Source organism: Peromyscus eremicus, chromosome 7, assembly GCF_949786415.1.
Source record: "Peromyscus eremicus chromosome 7, PerEre_H2_v1, whole genome shotgun sequence".
Lineage (NCBI taxonomy): Eukaryota > Metazoa > Chordata > Mammalia > Rodentia > Cricetidae > Peromyscus > Peromyscus eremicus.
In genome coordinates, this window is record NC_081422.1 from 51,663,421 (window position 1) to 51,681,533 (window position 18,113).

Consider the following 18,113-nt stretch of genomic DNA (forward strand, 5'->3'; position numbering starts at 1 on the left):
CATTAGGAGCCCAGCTTTCCTGTATCAAACAAAGAGATGCATATTTAAATCAGGGGTGTGATGATTTTTTATTTGTGCTGAAATGTGATGTTTTATTTGTATGTTAATAAATAAAGTTTGCCTGGAGATCAGAGGTCATAGCAGCCATAAACAGAAGTCAGGCGGTGGTGGCACACGCCCTTATTCCGATCACATGGCAGGCAGAGTCTCTGTGTGTTCAAGGACACAGTCAAGCATGGTGACACACACTTTTAATCCCAGTACCAACCATAGAGACCTGGAAGTCTGTATAGACAGGCAGTGATGAGGAAGTGAGGTGGCTGGGCTTAGAGCCAATGAGAAGGCAGAACAGGAAGGCAATAAAGGTGCAGGTTAGACAGGAAGAAGTTCGCTTGGGAAGCTATGGTGAGGTGGTGAGCTAAGGTTGGTTGACGGCTATTGCTCTGATCTCTACGGCTTATACCTCTCTATTTGGCTCTGTGTTTCTTATTTAATAAGACTGTTTAGAAATTCATCTACACAGGGGTGTTTGGTTTAAAAGAAAGCTTGCTGAGAATACTCATGCACACCTTTGATCCCAGCACTTGGGAGGTAAAGGCAAATGGATCTCTGTGAGTTCGAGGCCAGCCTGGTCTACATAGTAAGACCCTGTCTCAAAAATAAATAATTTTTAAAAACTTAAACATAAAATGTACCTTTTTTGCTAGGCTTTGTGGTAGATGCCTGTAATCTCAGCACTTGGAAAGATGAGGCAGAAGGAACGCAGACCAGGTCTACAAAGCAAGACCGTGTCTAAAGGAAGAGGTAGCGACGGTGAAAGGGAGGGACGGGACAGGGGAGAAGGGGAGAGAGGGAGCTCTAACATCCCAGTTCTGAGTCTGTGGCAACTGTCTTTCTTTCTTAGTTAGTTAGTTAGTTAGTTAGTTAGTTAGTTAGTTTGGATTTTAGAGACAGGATTTCTTTGTGTAGCCTTGTCTGTCCCAGAACTTGCTCTGTAGACAAGGCTGGCCTCAAACTCACAGAGATCTGCCTGCCTCCCTAAGTGCTGGGATTAAAGGTGTAAGCTCCCTCCCCCCCCCACGCCACTGATACAGATGGTCTTTCAATGTCTAGGGTAGCATACGTGATAAGTCTAAAATTGATATTGGATTTTCAGAGCAAAGGGCCAACTCCATCAGCTCTAAGCAGGCTAGACCACACCACCTGACCCAATGTGCCAATTAAAGAAGAGAATAAGGGGGGAAGTGGAGAAAAGATTTACATCAATGGACCATGTTGGGAAATACAGATAAAGGGTTCTAATAACCCCGAGCCTGACACATACACCTCTTTTTAACAGTCTAATTTAGCCCAGATTGACCTTGAACTTGTTACGTCTCTTAAGATGACTTGGACTTCTGATCCTCCTGCCTCCTCCTCTGAAGTGCTGAGATTATAGACATATGTCACTATGCCCAGTTTATGCTATGTTGGGGATCAAACCTAAGTCTTGTGTTTTCTGGGCAAGCGTACTACCAACTGAGTGACATCTCCAGCCCTCTAGGTCTGTCTCTGGGTACTAACGTATAAGCTTGAAGTTTATTTTGTTTTTGCTATATAGTACGTGGATAGCCTGGAACTTCTTATGTAGACCAGGCTGATCTTGAACCTATAGCTCTTCTCCTGCCTCTGCCTCCCAGCCGCTGGGATTACAGGTCTGAGGCACCACTCACTCCCAGTGAGCTTTAAGTTTGAAAAATATGGCAGGGGATGGGAGGAGCATAATTAAGAGTCTTGGTCAACGAGTATTATGGTGATATTTTATTTGTGCTGAAATGTGATTTTATTTGTATGTTAATAAAGTTGCCTGAGAGTCAGAGCTAATAGCAAGCCATTTAGCAGAAGTCTGGTAGTGGTGGTGCACGCCCTTAATCCGATCACATGGCAGGCAGAATCTCTGTGTGTTCAAGGACACAGCCAGCATGAAGACACATGCCTTTTAATCCCAGTACCAACCATAGAGACCTGGAGGTCTGTATAGACAGGCAGTGACAAGGAAGTCATGTGGTTGGGTTTACAGCCAATGAGAAGGCAGAACAGAAAGGCAATAAAAAGACAGGACACAGGAAGAAGGTCTCTCTCTCAGGGGAAGGACAGCAGCGAGTGGTAAGATAAGGTGGTCTTAGCTCTTGGCTGCTGCTCGATCTCTGGGCTTTTAAGTCTTTATTTGGCTCTGTGTTTCTTATTTAATAAGACCGTTTAGAATTACATCTACAGAGTATGGTAGATCACTATCTCAGATCTGCTTCTCTATGGTAGATTGGGGCAAGTTATCATTGTCATTGTGTGAGGAGTGTAATTTGGTTCCTATGAGAAGATTACTCACTGCTGCCTAGCATGGTGGCTCGTGCCCATAATTCCAGCACTTAGGAGACTGAAGCAGGCAGATTGCCATGAGCTCAAGGCAAGCCTGGTCTACATAATAAGTTCTAGGCCAGCCTAGACATGATCTCAAAAAAACTGAAAGAGAGCTGAGCATGGTGGTGTTCACCTTTGACCCTAGCATGATGGAAGCGGAGAAGGCTGTGAATTAGAGGTAAGCCTGAACAGAGAGGCAGAGAGACACAAGGAGAGAATCAGTCCTGCTCTGGAGTCATCTCATTATACAGTGACATGTCTTCGAAGCTTCAATGTTTTGGAATCCAAGACAACTGCAAGCTTAGGACAATGACTAGACGGCTTCAGGCCACTTTAGGAAGGAGTCTGGAGCAAGACACTGCAAAAGCCAAGGCTTAGGTGCCTCACTTCCTCTTCTTGCTCTGCCTTTAGCCTTTAGTCGGATGAGATAGGTTTGGTGTCACAAGTTTTTAGACACACATCACTGAATTATTAACGTGTCTACACGCACAGGCAAGCAAAGGACACACAGTAAAGGAGATCTGGGAAACAAAGGCAGAGGTCCTAGGTCCCATCTTGACTTTGGTACCCTGCAGGCCCAAGATTGATGTCATTTAGCAAAGGCAGTTTCTAAATACCTGTTCAGGAAGGAATATCTGCACTCAGCAGAAGGCAATGCAATTATTAAAGACTCAAAATCAAGGCCAGGGACAGTGGTACAAGCTTGTAATCCTGGTATTTGAGAGTTGGGGCAGAAGCTGTGTACTGAGGTCATTCTCGGTGCATAGCAAGTCCAGAGGCTAATCCAAAATTCCCAAGCACAACTAACCTGGCTTGTAATCTCTGCTACACAGGAAAGTGAAGTGGAAATTTGAAAGTTCGGATCCGACCTGGGTTATAGAGTGAGTTCAAGGCCAGTCTGGGCAACTCAAGGAGAACCTGTTTCATAAATAAAGTTACCTGGGTGTGGTATCTCACAGCTGAAATCCCAGAACTTGGGAAATGAAGGCATGAGGATTGGGAGTGCAAGGCTATCCTTAGCAACATACTGAGTTCAAGGCCAGCCTGGACTACATGAGGAACTATCCCAACAAAAACAAACTTTAATTTTGGGGTCTCGGGTAGGTTGAATTCCCTTTGTAGCTGAGGCAGCCATTGAATTGCTGATTCTTCTCTCACCACCCCACAACTGCTGAGACTAGGTCTGTCTGCACCACCATGCCCAAATGATTTAATTCTCTTCTAATACCACACATACCCAGGCAGTAAGAGGAAGTTGGCAGGCCAGGTACCAGCCTGGAAGAAAAGAGCAGGAAGGGGAAACAGAAGCATCTTTGGAGGAAAGGAGCAAGTCTTGGGTTGGAGCATCAGCAGGACACCATTATTCCTCAGTGGAGCAGTGTCCAATGGGGCTAAAGATGAGCTAGGACATCCTGATGATAGCCAGGCATCCTGCCTACTTGACCTACAGCTGACAGGCCTCATGGAATGCTTTTAGCTCATGCAACCAGCTTAGAAGATGGGATGATGAACCAGAAAGCTAGATGAGAAGATGGCAGGATATTAACCAAAACCCTTCCCAGACTCTGGAGGATCCATGGCTTGAACCTTAAGATCAGCAGGGAATCAAAGATAGGGGAATCCTGGGATTGTGGCTTCGCTACTTTGTGTGTACACACACACACACACACACACACACACACACACACACAGTGACCCAATTCACCTACCTGTGGGGCCTCAGTCCTGCTGTTATTCCTGCCTACAATTCTTGTCCTGGAAGCACGGGTGGACAAATGATTAGACCGTCTCTCTCCTCTCTCTCTCTCTCTCTCTCTCTCTCTCTCTCTCTCTCTCTCTCTCTCTCTCTCTCTCTAACAAGAACATGGCCAGGGCATATGAGAAGAGTCGGGCTGGTTCTGGCCTGGGATTGACCCAGTACTGAGGCCTCTAGTGCCACATGCAGAATTCAGAACTGGAAAGAGACTAGGCAAGGTCCTAGACACCCCACTCTTTCCTGCCCAGTCTTCAGAGGAGACTCTAGTCCTGCCCTTGTTGGGTTGAGCCTCAGCCTGTCACAGTATCCTCTCTGATGACTAAAATGACATCCAAGGACTAAGGTCTCATGAGCAGTGAAAGACTCCATGCCACTTTTCCTCAGAGGGTAGGCTTGGAGCCAGGAAGAGGGTATCAGAAAGGGGAACCCAGCTTGGTGCCCCATCCCTGCGACCAGGAAGGTTCCTGTTGGAAGATGTTTAGGCAAAGCCTAGCATTGGCTGGTCCAGCTGCCTGTGTGTCTAGGCAAATGTCTACCTGGCTCAGAACCCCAGGAGGTTCCACCATACCTACCAACCTCTCAAGACCCTTTGGGTATGTGCACTCTCTGTCTTTGAGCCAGGGACACAGGAAGACAGTGTACAGCATCTCCTCCTGCCAAGGGTACCAGGTAGGATACAGCCTGTGGGAATCCATGACTTAGTCACCAAGGTAAGAGGTCTCCCCAGCACTTGGCTGTATAGGGACCAGAGTGTGACAGGGCTAGAGTGTGGCTGTCAGGGCCATGGAGCTTTGAGGAGAAGAAAGCCCTGCTAGAGAGCCAAGAGAGTTCTTACTGGAGGATCAAAACTGGCCCACAAGAAAAATGTTATTGAACTCTGGGCTAGACCTTGGTACAGTCTAGCACTTCGGGATCTTCTAATTCTTTTGTTGACATTTTGTGACATTGGTGTGAGGCCAAGTTCCATCTAACTTACTCCATGTGTAGGTGGCATTGCACGTGGCTGGGGACCAGAGTAGGCAGGGAGAGCAACCCCCTGCCAGGCTTAAGCTTGCCGACCCCTAGTTCACAGTGAGCCCCAACGCTTGTCACAGACTGAGAACTGATTCTGGCTATTAGCTCTCACCTTTCATCCATGCTGGATCCTGATCTCACTCCCTTCCTATTGGGGTTTGAACCCAGAGTCTTTGCAAAGTAAATGCTAGGCAAGAACTCCACTGCTGAAGTATACACCCCTAGTCCTCTCTTTACTTACTCTTGAGACAAGATCTTGATAAGTTGCCTAGGCAGGCCTTGAATTTACAATCTTCCTGCCTTAGCCTCCTGAGAGCTGGGCTTCTGAGCCTGCAGGTCCAGACTGGTTTGGTCTCATTTACTTACTTACTTATTTCAGTTTTAGACAGGGAATCACTATGTAGACCAAGCTGGCTGACTCAAATTTGTGATAATCCCCCTGCCTCTGACTTCCAAGTGCTAGGATTGAAGTGTGTGTAAACCACATGCCTGGCTTTCTAGACAACTATAGCTCTTTCCACTGTGGCTTCGACACATGAACTTCTCGAGTTCGACAGTTTGACCTAGTCTGGCCTGGAGGGTGCCAGAGGGGCAGATGGGAACCCAGTGTCCTGCAGTATGAGTAAGCCTCACTCTTTTTTTTTTTTAATAATTTATTTTTATTTCATGTGCATTGGCATTTTGCCTGCATGTATGTCTATGTGAGGGTGTCAGACATTGGAGCTATAGACAGTTGTTAGCTGCCATGTGGGTGCTGGGAATTGAACCCGAGTCCTCTGGAAGAGCAGTACAGTGCTCTTAACCACTGAGCCACTTCTCCAGCCCATGCCTCACTCTTTATAAGAGAGCCATCAGAAATGGGATCTTCCTTAGCTGAGGCTGTCGGGAAAGCTGTAGTCCTGCCCACCTGACAGGGGTGGAGCATTGGGTGATCACACCAAGCTCCATACTCCTCCTTGAAGGCAGAGGCTTCTTGGCAGTACCAGGTACCCCAGTAAGACTTGGGCATGCGGGGGACACACATGAGGGAGGAGATCGAAGGTACAGAGGTGTGTTTACAGGCTTGGGGGAAGGTCATGGGGACTGGGGAAGGGCAGCTTCGGGAAGCATGGGCAGAGTGGAACCAGGATTGCAGATGGGAGCTGTCAAAGCCAAAGCCATCTTCTGTCCCTGGGAGGCATCTCTCCCACAGTGCTTCTCAGCCCACAGTGAAATGGCTCTCCAAGGATGGCAGGGAAGAGGCAGCAGCCTCTTGGGGTACAGCAGAGTACTGGCCTACAAAGGGCAAGTGGCAAAGAAGCCAAGAGAGCAGGCTAGGTGGGAAAGCCTGGGGCAGAATTGTGCCATGGGCGACGATTTCCCCTCTTAGAAAATATTTCTAGTAGCTGTGCCTATTGATACAGGGATCTGATCCCAACTACTAGGGAGGCTGAAGCAGGAAGCTTGCAAATTCAAGACCTGTCTAGGCTGTAGAGTGATTTCAAGGCCAACCTGAGCCACTTAGTGAGACCATGTCTCAAGATTTAAAAAAAGAAAAAAGAAAGGACCGTAACTATAACAGATAGCACCTCTGTGCACCGTGGCAAAGTCCTGCTTCAACAGTCGGCTGAGCAAAATAAATAGACAGACAGGCAGACAGATAGACAGACACCTTCAGGTGGGGAGCAGTGTGCCCAAGTAGGAGCTGGAGGTTGGTAGGATCCTGGCTGGGACTCCCCAGGCCCAACTGCTAATGGAGGAGTCCCTCCTTCGGGGTTCTAGTTACTTTCTCCCCATCGAGGCTGGGGAACAGTACCAAGAACAGTACTGACCCCTGGGACAGGGTTGGTCCAGGGGAGGCCAGGAGACCTGAGGGGAAGGCTGCCAGCCTCTAGTCGTCCCAGCAAGAGTTAGAGGGCGGAGACCTGAGCCTGCTCCCTGTTTATCCCTGAGCCAGGGCTGCTAAGGAGCTCAAGGCTGCTTAGGCCAGTCTCCAGCAGTGTGGGCGGGCATGTCTTCACTTTCTATTGCTGTGAGAAACACTATGACCAAAAAGCAGCTTAGGGAGGAAAGGGTTTATTTGGCTTATGCATTGCAGTCTGTCATCAGAAAAGCAAAAGCTGAACTCAGGGCAAGAACATGGAGGCAGGAATTGACATAGAGGCCAAGGAGGAAGGAAGGCTATGCACTGGCATGTTCTCCACAGCTTGCTCAGCCTGCTTTCTAATGCACCCCAAGACTACCTGCCCAGGTGTGGCACCACCCACATCAATCATTAATCAAGAAAATGCCCCACAGACTTGCCTACAGACCAATATTATGGAGACATTTTCTCAGCTGAGATTCCTTCTTAGATGACTCTAGCTTGTGTCAAGTTAAAAAAAAAAAAAAACTAACAACAAAAACCCAAACTAACCAACACAGGGCAGACACAGAACTGCAGCTAGGAAGGGTCTGGAAGGACCCTTCTGTCCAACACCCCTGCCACCTCCTTATGCCTAGTGCAAGGCTCTAATCAGAACTCTAGGAAGGCCTACTGGCGTGAACAGGGCTGTCTCTGATCTGCCATAATCCAGCCCCTCCCTGTCTAATGGATTGGAATCAGTGACCGAGCTGGAACAGAGCTGGGGCAGGGGCTTTGGGTAGAAGCTCACACACACAGAGACACAGACACAGACACAGACACACAAAGTTCCCACACCAGTTAGCACCTTGCTACCCTCGTAACCCATCTCTGACTATCACTGTCATTACATCCCCCACCACCAAAATACCACTAGCACTCCCTCCTCACCTAAAGACGGGAAAAGATGCTCTTCATCCACCACAGCTCCAGGAATCCGGCATCCACCTGACTGGGATGGTGAGGGAATAAAGAAATGACAGACATGGTCACATGCCCAGAAAAGCTGGGATCGGATGGATTGGATTCTCTAATAGAGAAGCCAAAGTACCCCGGTAGCTCATATTTATTATACACAGTTGAACAGGGAAGTGGGGTCATTGCTTACAGCTGAATTAAGAGGTAGGGTTAATACACACAGATAAACAAGGAGTCAGGTTATTAGATATCGCTAAACAAGGGGACGGGTTTAACAAATTCCAGTAGAATCAGTCTGTAAGGGAGCCTCGCCTAGGGAAGGTGTTGCCATTTCCCTTGGGGCTGAGACATTGGCATCCTTCAGATGGCCATGCCCATGTCAACAGCACACATCCACTCAGGACCTCACTCACTCGGGGCTTCCTCCATGCCCACAAGGACATTTAACTCTGGGCAGCTACTGGCGGAAGCGGGCAGCTGAGTGCTGGTACAACTCAGGGCATCTGGCATTTTAGGCAAGAGCTCGACACCGAGTTCTACTCCTACCTGATGAGTCTTTTCCTGAAGGGGACTTGCAAAGGACATCATTGTGTCTGTCACCTGACGCTGCATCGTTGGAAGCCTTGGCAGGAGCCTGCAGCATGGACAAGCAGTGGTTTCCTGCAGCTGGAATTCTCCTGGCCGGTACGTGAGTAGGGAAGGGGAAGGCGAGGTGGGTATCCTCTCCCCATCACCTGCTTACTTGCTAGGGAAGGGCAGACTCCTTCTCCTCAGTGAACTCCATACTCCCACCTCAGGGCTTCCCTTCATTGTCTTCATGCTTTTCTGGCCTTGACCAGCCTAAGGGATGCTAGGGAAAGATTGGAGACCTCAGGCTCCTTGACAGCACTCACGGTTACCTGCTTGGAGCTGTATACACATGTAGGTATGTTTGGCATTAACCCCAGAGCCTTCAGGGATTCCCCACATATGTGTTCCACCACACGGTCAGCCCCTAAGAATCTTAGAACCCTGTATGCAGGGAATATGGTCAGGTCACAGTCTCACCCACAATGGAGACACACACACACAGTATTTTTAGCACCATTAGGTTAGTCTAGGACTCAGACATGGTTTGGATAGAGTAGACAAGACTCTCAACTCCTGGCAACCACTTGGACCTAGGAGACTTCTTGGGAAGGTCCTTGATGTGGAGGTTGTTAGGAGACAGACAGACAAATCTTGAAGACATGTCCCATTGTCCTTACAATGTCTATTTCTAGGTGGCGGTAAAGGTATCCCTGGTGTCAGCCAGGCTAGAGTCAGGGAGGGGAGATAGCCTGAGTAAATAGCTTCATGGTTTGGGGCCTAACCAGGTCCAGGTATTGCTCTCAGGTATCTAAGTGAGCAAGATGTGGCAGGGTGAGATCTGAGAGGTTAGGGCCAGTCCTGCCCACCAGACACTGGAGAACCAAGCCTGTCTTGCTTTGCAGCCTTCCTGGCAGGCTCAGCTTCTACCCTGACCCTTCCTTCTACACATGAAGACCTTAACCAGCTTCCTTCAGCCCCTGGCACATCCGCTCGGCAAAGCAGCAGCATTCCTCTGGACATCCTGACAGAAACTGTTGGCCGCATCAACTCAGTTGAGAGGGAACCGGAGGCCCTGGAGAGGAGGGCAGGAGCCCTTTCTACAGAGTCAGTGGGGGGCCAAGAGTCCCCCTCAATGCCTGGCCCCTTAGGAAGTACCAGGCCCTTGCACAGGGTCATACCTGGACCAATCCCCTCAGCCCTGACCACATCTGCAGCCCACGTGACTGTTGACTCTCAGCCAGTGTCATCTGGGGCTGATCCTGTAAAGAAAAACGTGGCCTCTGGATCTCTAGAAACAATTGCTATGTCATCGCCACAGCCTTCTCCCACACGTGGATCCAAGCAGAAGTACAGCAAGGTCTCCAGGTTGTGTTCGACAGTCCCTGCCTCTGCATCACTGGAGACAACTGGTGCACCTAAATCAACATGGCATCCAATCAGAGCTTCCCTTCTCTCTCCATATTTTCTAGATCTCCGTGCCCGTTATGGAACACCTCCGGTCCCACTGCATGGAGGGACGGCCACTCCGGGCCAGAGGCATCCCCATCTGCGGCACTGGCTGCAAGGATCTCCTCAGGATCGCCGATCTCTCCCTGCATGAAAGCGACAGAGCCCCTTTGGCCTGCGTCCTCGGGGAGATCAGGGCCGGGCCTGACCTCCCAAGCCTTTACAGTGGCTTCTGGGTCGTCTGAAAACACTGTAGCTTTGGGCATGGGCTCAGGAGCCAGTGGTGCTTCTGTGCGGCTGTTGTCCTCAGCAACATCACCTTCACAGCCATCCTCCCACTCCTCCCCACCCTCCTCATCGGCATTGCTCCTGCCTTCATCCTCAACCCTGGCCCCTGTTTCCTCTGTCACCACAGGAGCCAGGGAACCTCCTAAACCCTCTGTGTCTGTGACTACACCCTCAGCCACAGACTCTTCCATTAAAACCTCAAGCCTTGCACCCCTGGTGGCCCTACCACCCAGCCACCCTGGGCCATGGGTTTCTACCACCCCAATCCGCCTGCCCACCCTCTCCCTCCAACATTTCTCCAAACCTCCCTCTGTCCCACACAGCTCTAGCTTCACAGAGATATCTAGGGATGCTGATGCTAGCCAGTCCTCTGCCCTGCCTCACCCTGGCCAAGATGTAACTTTGCAGGACCTGAGTTCCTCCACTCCAGGACCTAGTCATGTGACTCACTCTGTGGCCTTCAGGATCAACAGAAGATGCCTCACAACAGCTGTCTGGAACCTGGTAGCCCTGGAGCGCCGGCTGTTGAATAAGCTTATCTGCTACCAGGTATGGCACCTGCTCACTGGGTAGAGGGATGCGGATGAAGACAATCTTTCCTGCTCTGCTTTCCTTCTGAGTATGCCAGGCACAGCCACAACACACACTATACAGGTCTTGGCTCCTAAGAGCAGCTACACACAAAATAATAAAACCTAATGAGTACCACGCTGTGCTCCCGGGAGGAGTCTGAGGAGAAGCTAGGCAGAAATACTTCTTAGAAGTCATTACAGAGGGAACATCTCACAGTGGGGGAGGCCTCACCTACAAGAAATAGAGCAGGTTCTCACAGTGCAGCTGCTGGCTTTTTATCAGCACATAGCCTCATCCAGGACTAGGACCCCTGAGGCCCTGGCAAAGTGAGGCACAGTTCCTGCCTCAATTCTGGAATCAGGAGCATGGTCGGTATCCCGGACAGGAACCGCCATTTCTCACCTGCCATACAGGGCACCATTTCCTGTCCGTTTGTTGAATGGTTCATCTCTGTGTGCAACTTGGGAAACAACAGGAGCAAAGGGCCGCTCCTGCTGCAGGAGCTACAGTCCTCGGGTCTAACGGAGACCAGATTATAATCTCGACGAACTGGGAAAGAACACAAGAGGCTAGCAAACTGCTGAGTGGTGTGCCTTGCACACACTGGGTAACCATTCTACCACAGCAATGGATCCTCTTTTGTGTGTGTGTGTGTGTGTGTGTGTGTGTGTGTGTGTGTGTGTGTGTTTAGTTTATTTGTTGTTTTGAGACAAGGTCTCACTGTGCAGCATGGCTGGCCTAGAACTCACTATGGAGACCAGGCTGGCCTGGAACTCCCAGAAATCCACCTGCCTCTGCCTCCCAAGTACTGGGATTAAACTCATGTGCCACCACACCCAGCCTTCTTTTTGGTTTTTTTGAGACAGCGTTTTTATGTAACCAAACCTGGCTTTGAATTGGTCCTTGGGCATTCCTCTCCAAAGTTCTGTAATGCTGAGTGTTATCACATCTGGCCTGGTTGTGGTTTTTATGTCTTTTTGGTTGGCTGGGTTTTTTTGTTTTCATTTGTTTGTTGCCTGTATTTGTTTGTTTGACCAGGTCCCCACTATGTAGCTCAGGCTGACAGTGAACCTGCCTCAGCTTCCGAAGTGCAGGGGCCAAAGGCACGAACTACACCTAGCATTTTAATGGGAATGGAGAGAGGATAGTCACAGCAAACAGCGAAGGGCTTCCCAAGCACCAGGGCAGAGGGAACACTGTTTGGGGGAACCCAAGTTGCAGAGAGGCTGGCAAAGGACTCTATGGTAAATGAGGGTGGGAGTAGCAGCCCAGGCTGGCAGCTGGCGGGATGCAGAGCCCAGGGTGACTTGACTATTGAGGTAAAGCCTGTACATGCGTAGGCCCTGGGCAGACGGATCTGGGTTAGGATCTCAGCACAAGGTAATCGTAAGCGTCAGGCTACCAGAGGGGAACTACCCGGGAAAGGCCCAGCTGGACCAGGATCAGGGATGAGACCACTTTAGAAGTCAGGGCAGATGGAGGGACACAAGGCAGGGGTGGACAGGCTGACCTCCATACCTCTGCCTCAGCTCCAGCTTATCTACCATGAGGCCTTCTCCAGCTTCAAGAATGTCAGTGCCCTGCTGTTAAGGTGAGTGTGGTTCTCAACTGACCTATCTATGCCTGTAGCAGCCCTAGTCCAGGCTGCTCAACCCTGCCCAAGTGCCAGGAACCTGGACCCAGATGGGTGGATAAGAGGCCCACATTTGTTTCTGCTACCAGCTGTGCTGCATGACCTCAATTGGCCTTCCTGCTCTTTCCCAATTCCAGCTGTTGGGTTTGGACAATTATGTCAGGACTGTCTGAGTACAGCGAGAAGACAGGCAATGGGCACATCAGGCTACTTATTCTGGGGATAGGGCCATGTAAATGATATGTAAATAAATGTAAATCCTTGGGCGGAACTCTCTTCTTCTGGGCTGCTGGGAAAGTAGACTACCTGCAGAGATGCCGGTGGGGGGAATCCAGGCCATGATTGCAGCTCCTTCAAAAATTTCCCTTTTGCCGGGTAGCGGTGGCACACATCTTTAACCCCAGCACTCGGGAGGAGGCAGAGGCAGGTGGATCTCTGTGAGTTCGAGGCCAGCCTGGTCTACAGAGTGAGTTCCAGAACAACCAGGGCTACGAGAAACCCTGAAAAAACTTTTTTTCCCTTTTAATAAACTGTGACTTCCTGAGCCTGTTTTATCTCCCCAGCCCTGGGTCGGCACAGGTGCTCACAGGAAGGGCAAGTGTTCTTTTAGATTCTGAGGCTGTTTATTTCCAGGTCTCTCCCTGAGAGCCGCCTGAAGGAGCTGCCTCCTCCAGGACATGAGCAATTGATCCTTCTCTAGGCTTTCAGCAATTCCTCAGGCCTATCACCTCCCTCTCTCCAGGGTCTCCTACTTTTTGAACCACAGCTGAGGCTTTCTGTGTCCATTAGAGCTCCTGAGAGCTCCCAGTCAGTGGTGGCCTCTTTGAGCAACACCATATCCCAGTCTTCCCCTGGACAAGATTTCTAGTGTCCCTGTGAGAACCAGCTCTTGAGGAGTCCAAGGGAACTTACTTTAACCGAGCACGTGCTGTGTGCATACCTGCCTGCATCCTTCAGGCCTCACAATAGCCCTCTGAGAAGGGGATTTTATCCCCATTTACCAAGGAGCCCCAACAGGGGGTCATGTGAGCCGATTCAGTGGTGCGGGGACGTTCCTCTCTGCAGCTACTCGCTGCTGGGGTAGGCTTCTCTTCTACAGCACCCTGCCTTCTGCACCAGCCAGGCCTACCTTGCCCCCACTGGTCCCTCCTTGCAGGCCTGGTTCTACAGAAGTGAAAGCCTCGCTCGTGTTTGGGCAGCCGGATCCCTCGGCCCTAGAAATCCTCTGGACTTTGTACCGCAAAGCGAAGGCCTCCAGATGGCTGCTTGGGCACCTGTCCCTGGCTGACAGCAGCCTCTCTGCTGATGGTGAGTCTAGAGCAATGCCTGACCCCTGCCTCCTCACCCGCCCGTGGAGGAGGCTGGCTGGGCTCCTTGGAGGGATCCCGTTCCGTCTGCCCAAGCCCTGAGCAGGCCATGGTGGGAAAGGTGGCTGTTCCAACTTCACAGACTGCGTATGTGGCTCTGTAGGGCGCAACATGACAGACCTTACCCTGGAAACCATCAACATCAGCTTCACGCTCATGAGGCCCTTCCTGCCCCAGCTGCTTCTGCCTGGTTCGCAACCTTTTATCCTGTTGGAGAAGCAGATCCTCCAGCTGGTGAGGTGTCCCCTCCCCTGCTTCCGGGACTGGGATGTTCTCCCCGCCTCCCTTGTCAATAGGCCTCTACAGCTTTTAGTGATGGTAGGTGCCATGGTCCCAGTGAAAGCGGCACCCGCTTGGCATGTGTGGGAAGGGCAAGTATGGAGGGAACCCAGCCCTGCCCTGAGGGGACGCTGGCTGAGGAGGAGAAAACTCTGAGGGAAGTCAGTGGCCAGGCTGTCACCAGATACCCCTGCCCAGAAGACTACACAAGAGAAGGCTATCAGGTCCTGCCTTACCTTATCTAGAACCTGACCCCACCCTATACTGGGCCTCAGGACAGGCAGCTCCCGGGCAACCTGACCTCTAGGACTTCCTATAGGTCACCCATGAGGTGTCAGGATTCTACAAGGCTAAGCCCCAGGACCAGCCCCTGCTCCTCTTCAGGTAGGTTGAGTATCCCATCCAGTCTGTCCAGTCCTCCAGCCACGCCATCCCCCCTTACCCAGCCTACGTGGCTGCTGTCGACTCCACCCCTAACGCAAAGCCGGGAGGTACAGGTGTAGGCTGGAGACCACCAATAAGGACTTTGTCTAAGCTGGCTTGAGTCTGCCTCATAGAGCTCTGCTCTTGGAGGTAGGAACATAGGGTGTATACTCAGGAGCTGAGCACTTGCTTCTGGAATCATGTACTGGCAAAGACACTGCACTCTCCCATCCTCCCCTAGCAACGTGAACGAGTGGGTGCGCATTTACATGGAATACAAGTTCAAGAGTCCCATCCCCACCCACCTCAAAGGCCTGGCCAGTTACCTGGCCCATCACATAACAGACCCCACCCTCCAGAAATCCAGCATGGTGGCCAATGGTGAGTGAGCTTGGGCCCCATCTACGCTCTGGGTCAGCCTATCTCTCTAGGCCTCACTGCCCCCCTCTGAGAAGGGGCAGAACTTTCAACAGCAAAGCTTGTGTGCCAGCCCATAGCGAGAAAGTGGGCCCAGAGCTCTGTGGGAAGCTTGGGATCAGAGATACAAGATGGACCAGCCAACTCTCAATGGTCACCTTAATCCTTAATGTCCCAAGAGAGGGGACAATGGTAGGTCAGCTCTGTCACCAAGGTCAGGATTGCATGAAGACTGTCCCATGAGGCCCCTGAAAGGAAGAGCTGAGCAAGCTTGTACATCCATGTTGGAGAAATCCAAGGTCTCGGTCTCCTGCAGCCACACGCTGGAGCTGTCCTGGAGTGGACCCTCAGGCTAGGAAGTGCTGATTCACCTCAGAGCTGTCCCTGCCACCTCCCCTCTGCAGTCTCTCAGGTTGAGTGTTACCATCTGGTGGGCTCTGCTCTGTAGCTCCCAGAGGCAGGCCTTGGTTTGGGTCTCCCCCCTATCTTTCTCAGAGCTGACTTTCAACATAGGGTGTGCCTTCCCCATCAGCGTTGACCCTCAAAGGACCCATCATCCCCTTAGCAGACAGTGGGACTACCCACTCCTCTTCACGTAGGGCTGTGCTATGTATTTCTGTAAGTCATTGTGGAGGCCCTCCTGGGAGATTAGGGATTGTAAAAGACACAGTAGGCAGCAAGATCTCCTGCTGTGAAGTCTGAGTGAGCAGGCCATCACCCTTCCATTAGACAGATGACCACAAAGGGCTAGAGAGTTAGTATTCTTTTGCCCTTGGTGGCTCCTAGCTCCTCCCTTATAGGGAGAACAGAGCCAGCCCTCCCGAGGTATGTCACAGCAGGTGAGCTGGCTGTGTTCCAGCACAATTTCATATACAAACATGGAAATTGTGTATCATATTCTTTTCATGCTATACAATTCTCTACTGCTGACCTTTCTCGTCCACTTAAAAATGTAAGTCCACCTGACCTCATTAGTCTAACAAAAGCAGGCAGCAAAGACGGCCCTCAGACCAAGTGTGCTGACCACTGGATGGAAGGAAGCAGTGGGTTTGTGCAAGCAACCCTGGCCAGGGTGTGGTCCTACCCCAGAGCTCTCAGAAGACAGAGTCCTGGCCGCTATCACCACCCCACCCCATCACCTTAGGGGAAAAAGCAGAGCTGGCGCTTTATGAGACTTGGCTCCTGATCCTGGGTCACCCCTTCACCAAGGCCTTGGAGAACAAGACTACTTCTGAGTCCCAGGAGCTTCGTGGTCTGCTGACAAAATGGGTGATGTGAGGCAATGGAGGCGTGGAGAAAGGGGGTCTGGCTGGCCTCGGCTGTGCGACCCGGTGACACGCTTTGTTGTCTTCTGACCTCAGCTAACCTCCGCCCTCCAGCCTCTGCAGAACTTCGGTCAAGTGGTGGTGGAGGAATTCCAGTGAGTCTTCAGTTCGGAGGGCGGGTCCTGCAGCTGGAGGAGAGGGTCTCTCTGCGTCTCTCCAGCCCCCTGAAGCCTGTCATGGTCCTCCCAGGCAGGAACCTCTGACTGCCAAAGTGCAAGCTGCCTTCTTTGGGGCTGCGCCAGCCCAGGCCATCATTCAAGACTGCATGCACCAAGGCCTGAGCTTCCTGCAGGAAACTGAGGGTCTCCAGTTGGAGATGCTCCTCCCAGCCCTTGGTCAGTGCCTCTCCCTCTCTTCATGTCTCCTCCCTCTGCTGTCTCCGGCCTTGCTGTTTCTGCCACCTGTCCTTCCCTCCGGCACACAGCGCTGCATGGCTGTTTGCTCTTAGCCTTCCTATGAGCCCCCAGGGTACACTGGCTCCAAGTGTCCTGGGAACAACCACCAGGCCTAGCAGTCCCTGAGGGCTTGGAGGATGGAAAACCCACTCAGCCTTTCCCTTCTGTCCCAGGCACCCCCAGCTCCGGAGCCTCCAGAGGCCCCAGCCATGGGTTCACACCAAACCTCCAGCTCATCACGTCTCTTCTTGTCCTGGTGAGTCTGGCCAGGAAAGGGCTTCTTCCTAAGAAACAGGCTGAGCCTTTGAGACCTTAGCCCAAACAAAGGGTCAGCAGCCTGCTACCCACCTGAACCTGAGTTCTCTTCACATGCCAGCTAGAATGGCGTGCTTTCCACCTGGGGCTTGGGTTTGACCCCATGACTGCACCTCCACGGTTCAGACCAGAGGACTGAAGCCCCACCACAGCAGTGGCTGCACCACACCAGGTGTGGAGGCCCTTCTTCTGCCAAACAAGCAGAGGCTAAACACCCTGGTTGGCTTGGGAAGGTGGTGTGGAGGAGATATCTCTGCATGATCTGCCTAACCTTTTCCTGAGTTACTACCACAGTGCTGGGGGTCCAGTCCACATAACAGGGATCTATCCCGCCTTGGGCAGAAGCCAAGAAGTGGTTGGGCTGACTCCTCCCAGAAGTCACTGGAGCTCTGGGCACGGGCTAGGGCGACAGAAGCAGAGCTCTGGCCACAGGGGGAGAACTGGGGCAGAGGGTGGAGACGTGCAGAGGGGTCTTAACTCCCACCACATAGGGATGCTGTCAATGACCACTCCAGGCCTTGACAAGTCCCCAGATGATGCCAACTCAATTCCTGCCTGCCCTCCACCTTGACCCAAGGCAAGGCAGATGGGGGAGGGCAGCACCAGCCAACAGTTACGTGAGTGAGTTTTCTCACCATGTAACCCAGGCTGGCCTTTAACTCACTGCTGAGCCCAAGCTGACCTCAAATTTGCAGTGGTCTTCCTGCCTAAGCTTCCAGGAGGCATGGAGTGCTACCATGCTCCATCTTCTTTGTTTCCAGACATTATTTCTGCCTCCTGGCTTTTGTCTCTTTTCTACACCCACAGGTGGCCCTTGGTACCGCTCCCCACTTCACTGAGAAGCAAATCCCATACCTCTCCTAGGTCACCTCCCCTCATTTCTCTTCATCCGGGGCTTCCAGATAGTACCTCAACCCTGAAGAGTAAAGCTGCAGGACACCAGAGCGGAAAACGCAAGCCTGGGACTTTCTTTCTTCAAGCTCCTGCCTCACCTCCACACTGCATAAAACTGAGGAAAACACTCTCGTGTCCATGGTTGCAAAGCCAGTCCCTGTTTGGGGCTCCACATTCCCTTACCTCCCACCACCTCACCAAGAGGTGGGCAATGACTTCCT

The 18,113-nt window shown here is 51.4% G+C and overlaps 1 protein-coding gene across 1 annotated transcript; it reads left to right on the forward strand.

Annotated features, from left to right (window-relative positions):
* Positions 1 to 8,608: 8,608 nt before the first annotated feature.
* On the forward strand, positions 8,609 to 17,862 carry LOC131915621 (taste receptor cell protein 1-like). Its single transcript, XM_059269037.1, is given in 13 exon segments — positions 8,609 to 8,651; positions 9,440 to 9,981; positions 9,984 to 10,820; positions 12,374 to 12,435; positions 13,634 to 13,785; positions 13,948 to 14,078; positions 14,443 to 14,507; positions 14,788 to 14,927; positions 16,108 to 16,232; positions 16,325 to 16,383; positions 16,478 to 16,623; positions 16,857 to 16,939; positions 17,806 to 17,862. Coding segments are annotated over 13 exon segments (2,442 nt in total).
* The last annotated feature ends 251 nt before the right edge of the window (positions 17,863 to 18,113 follow it).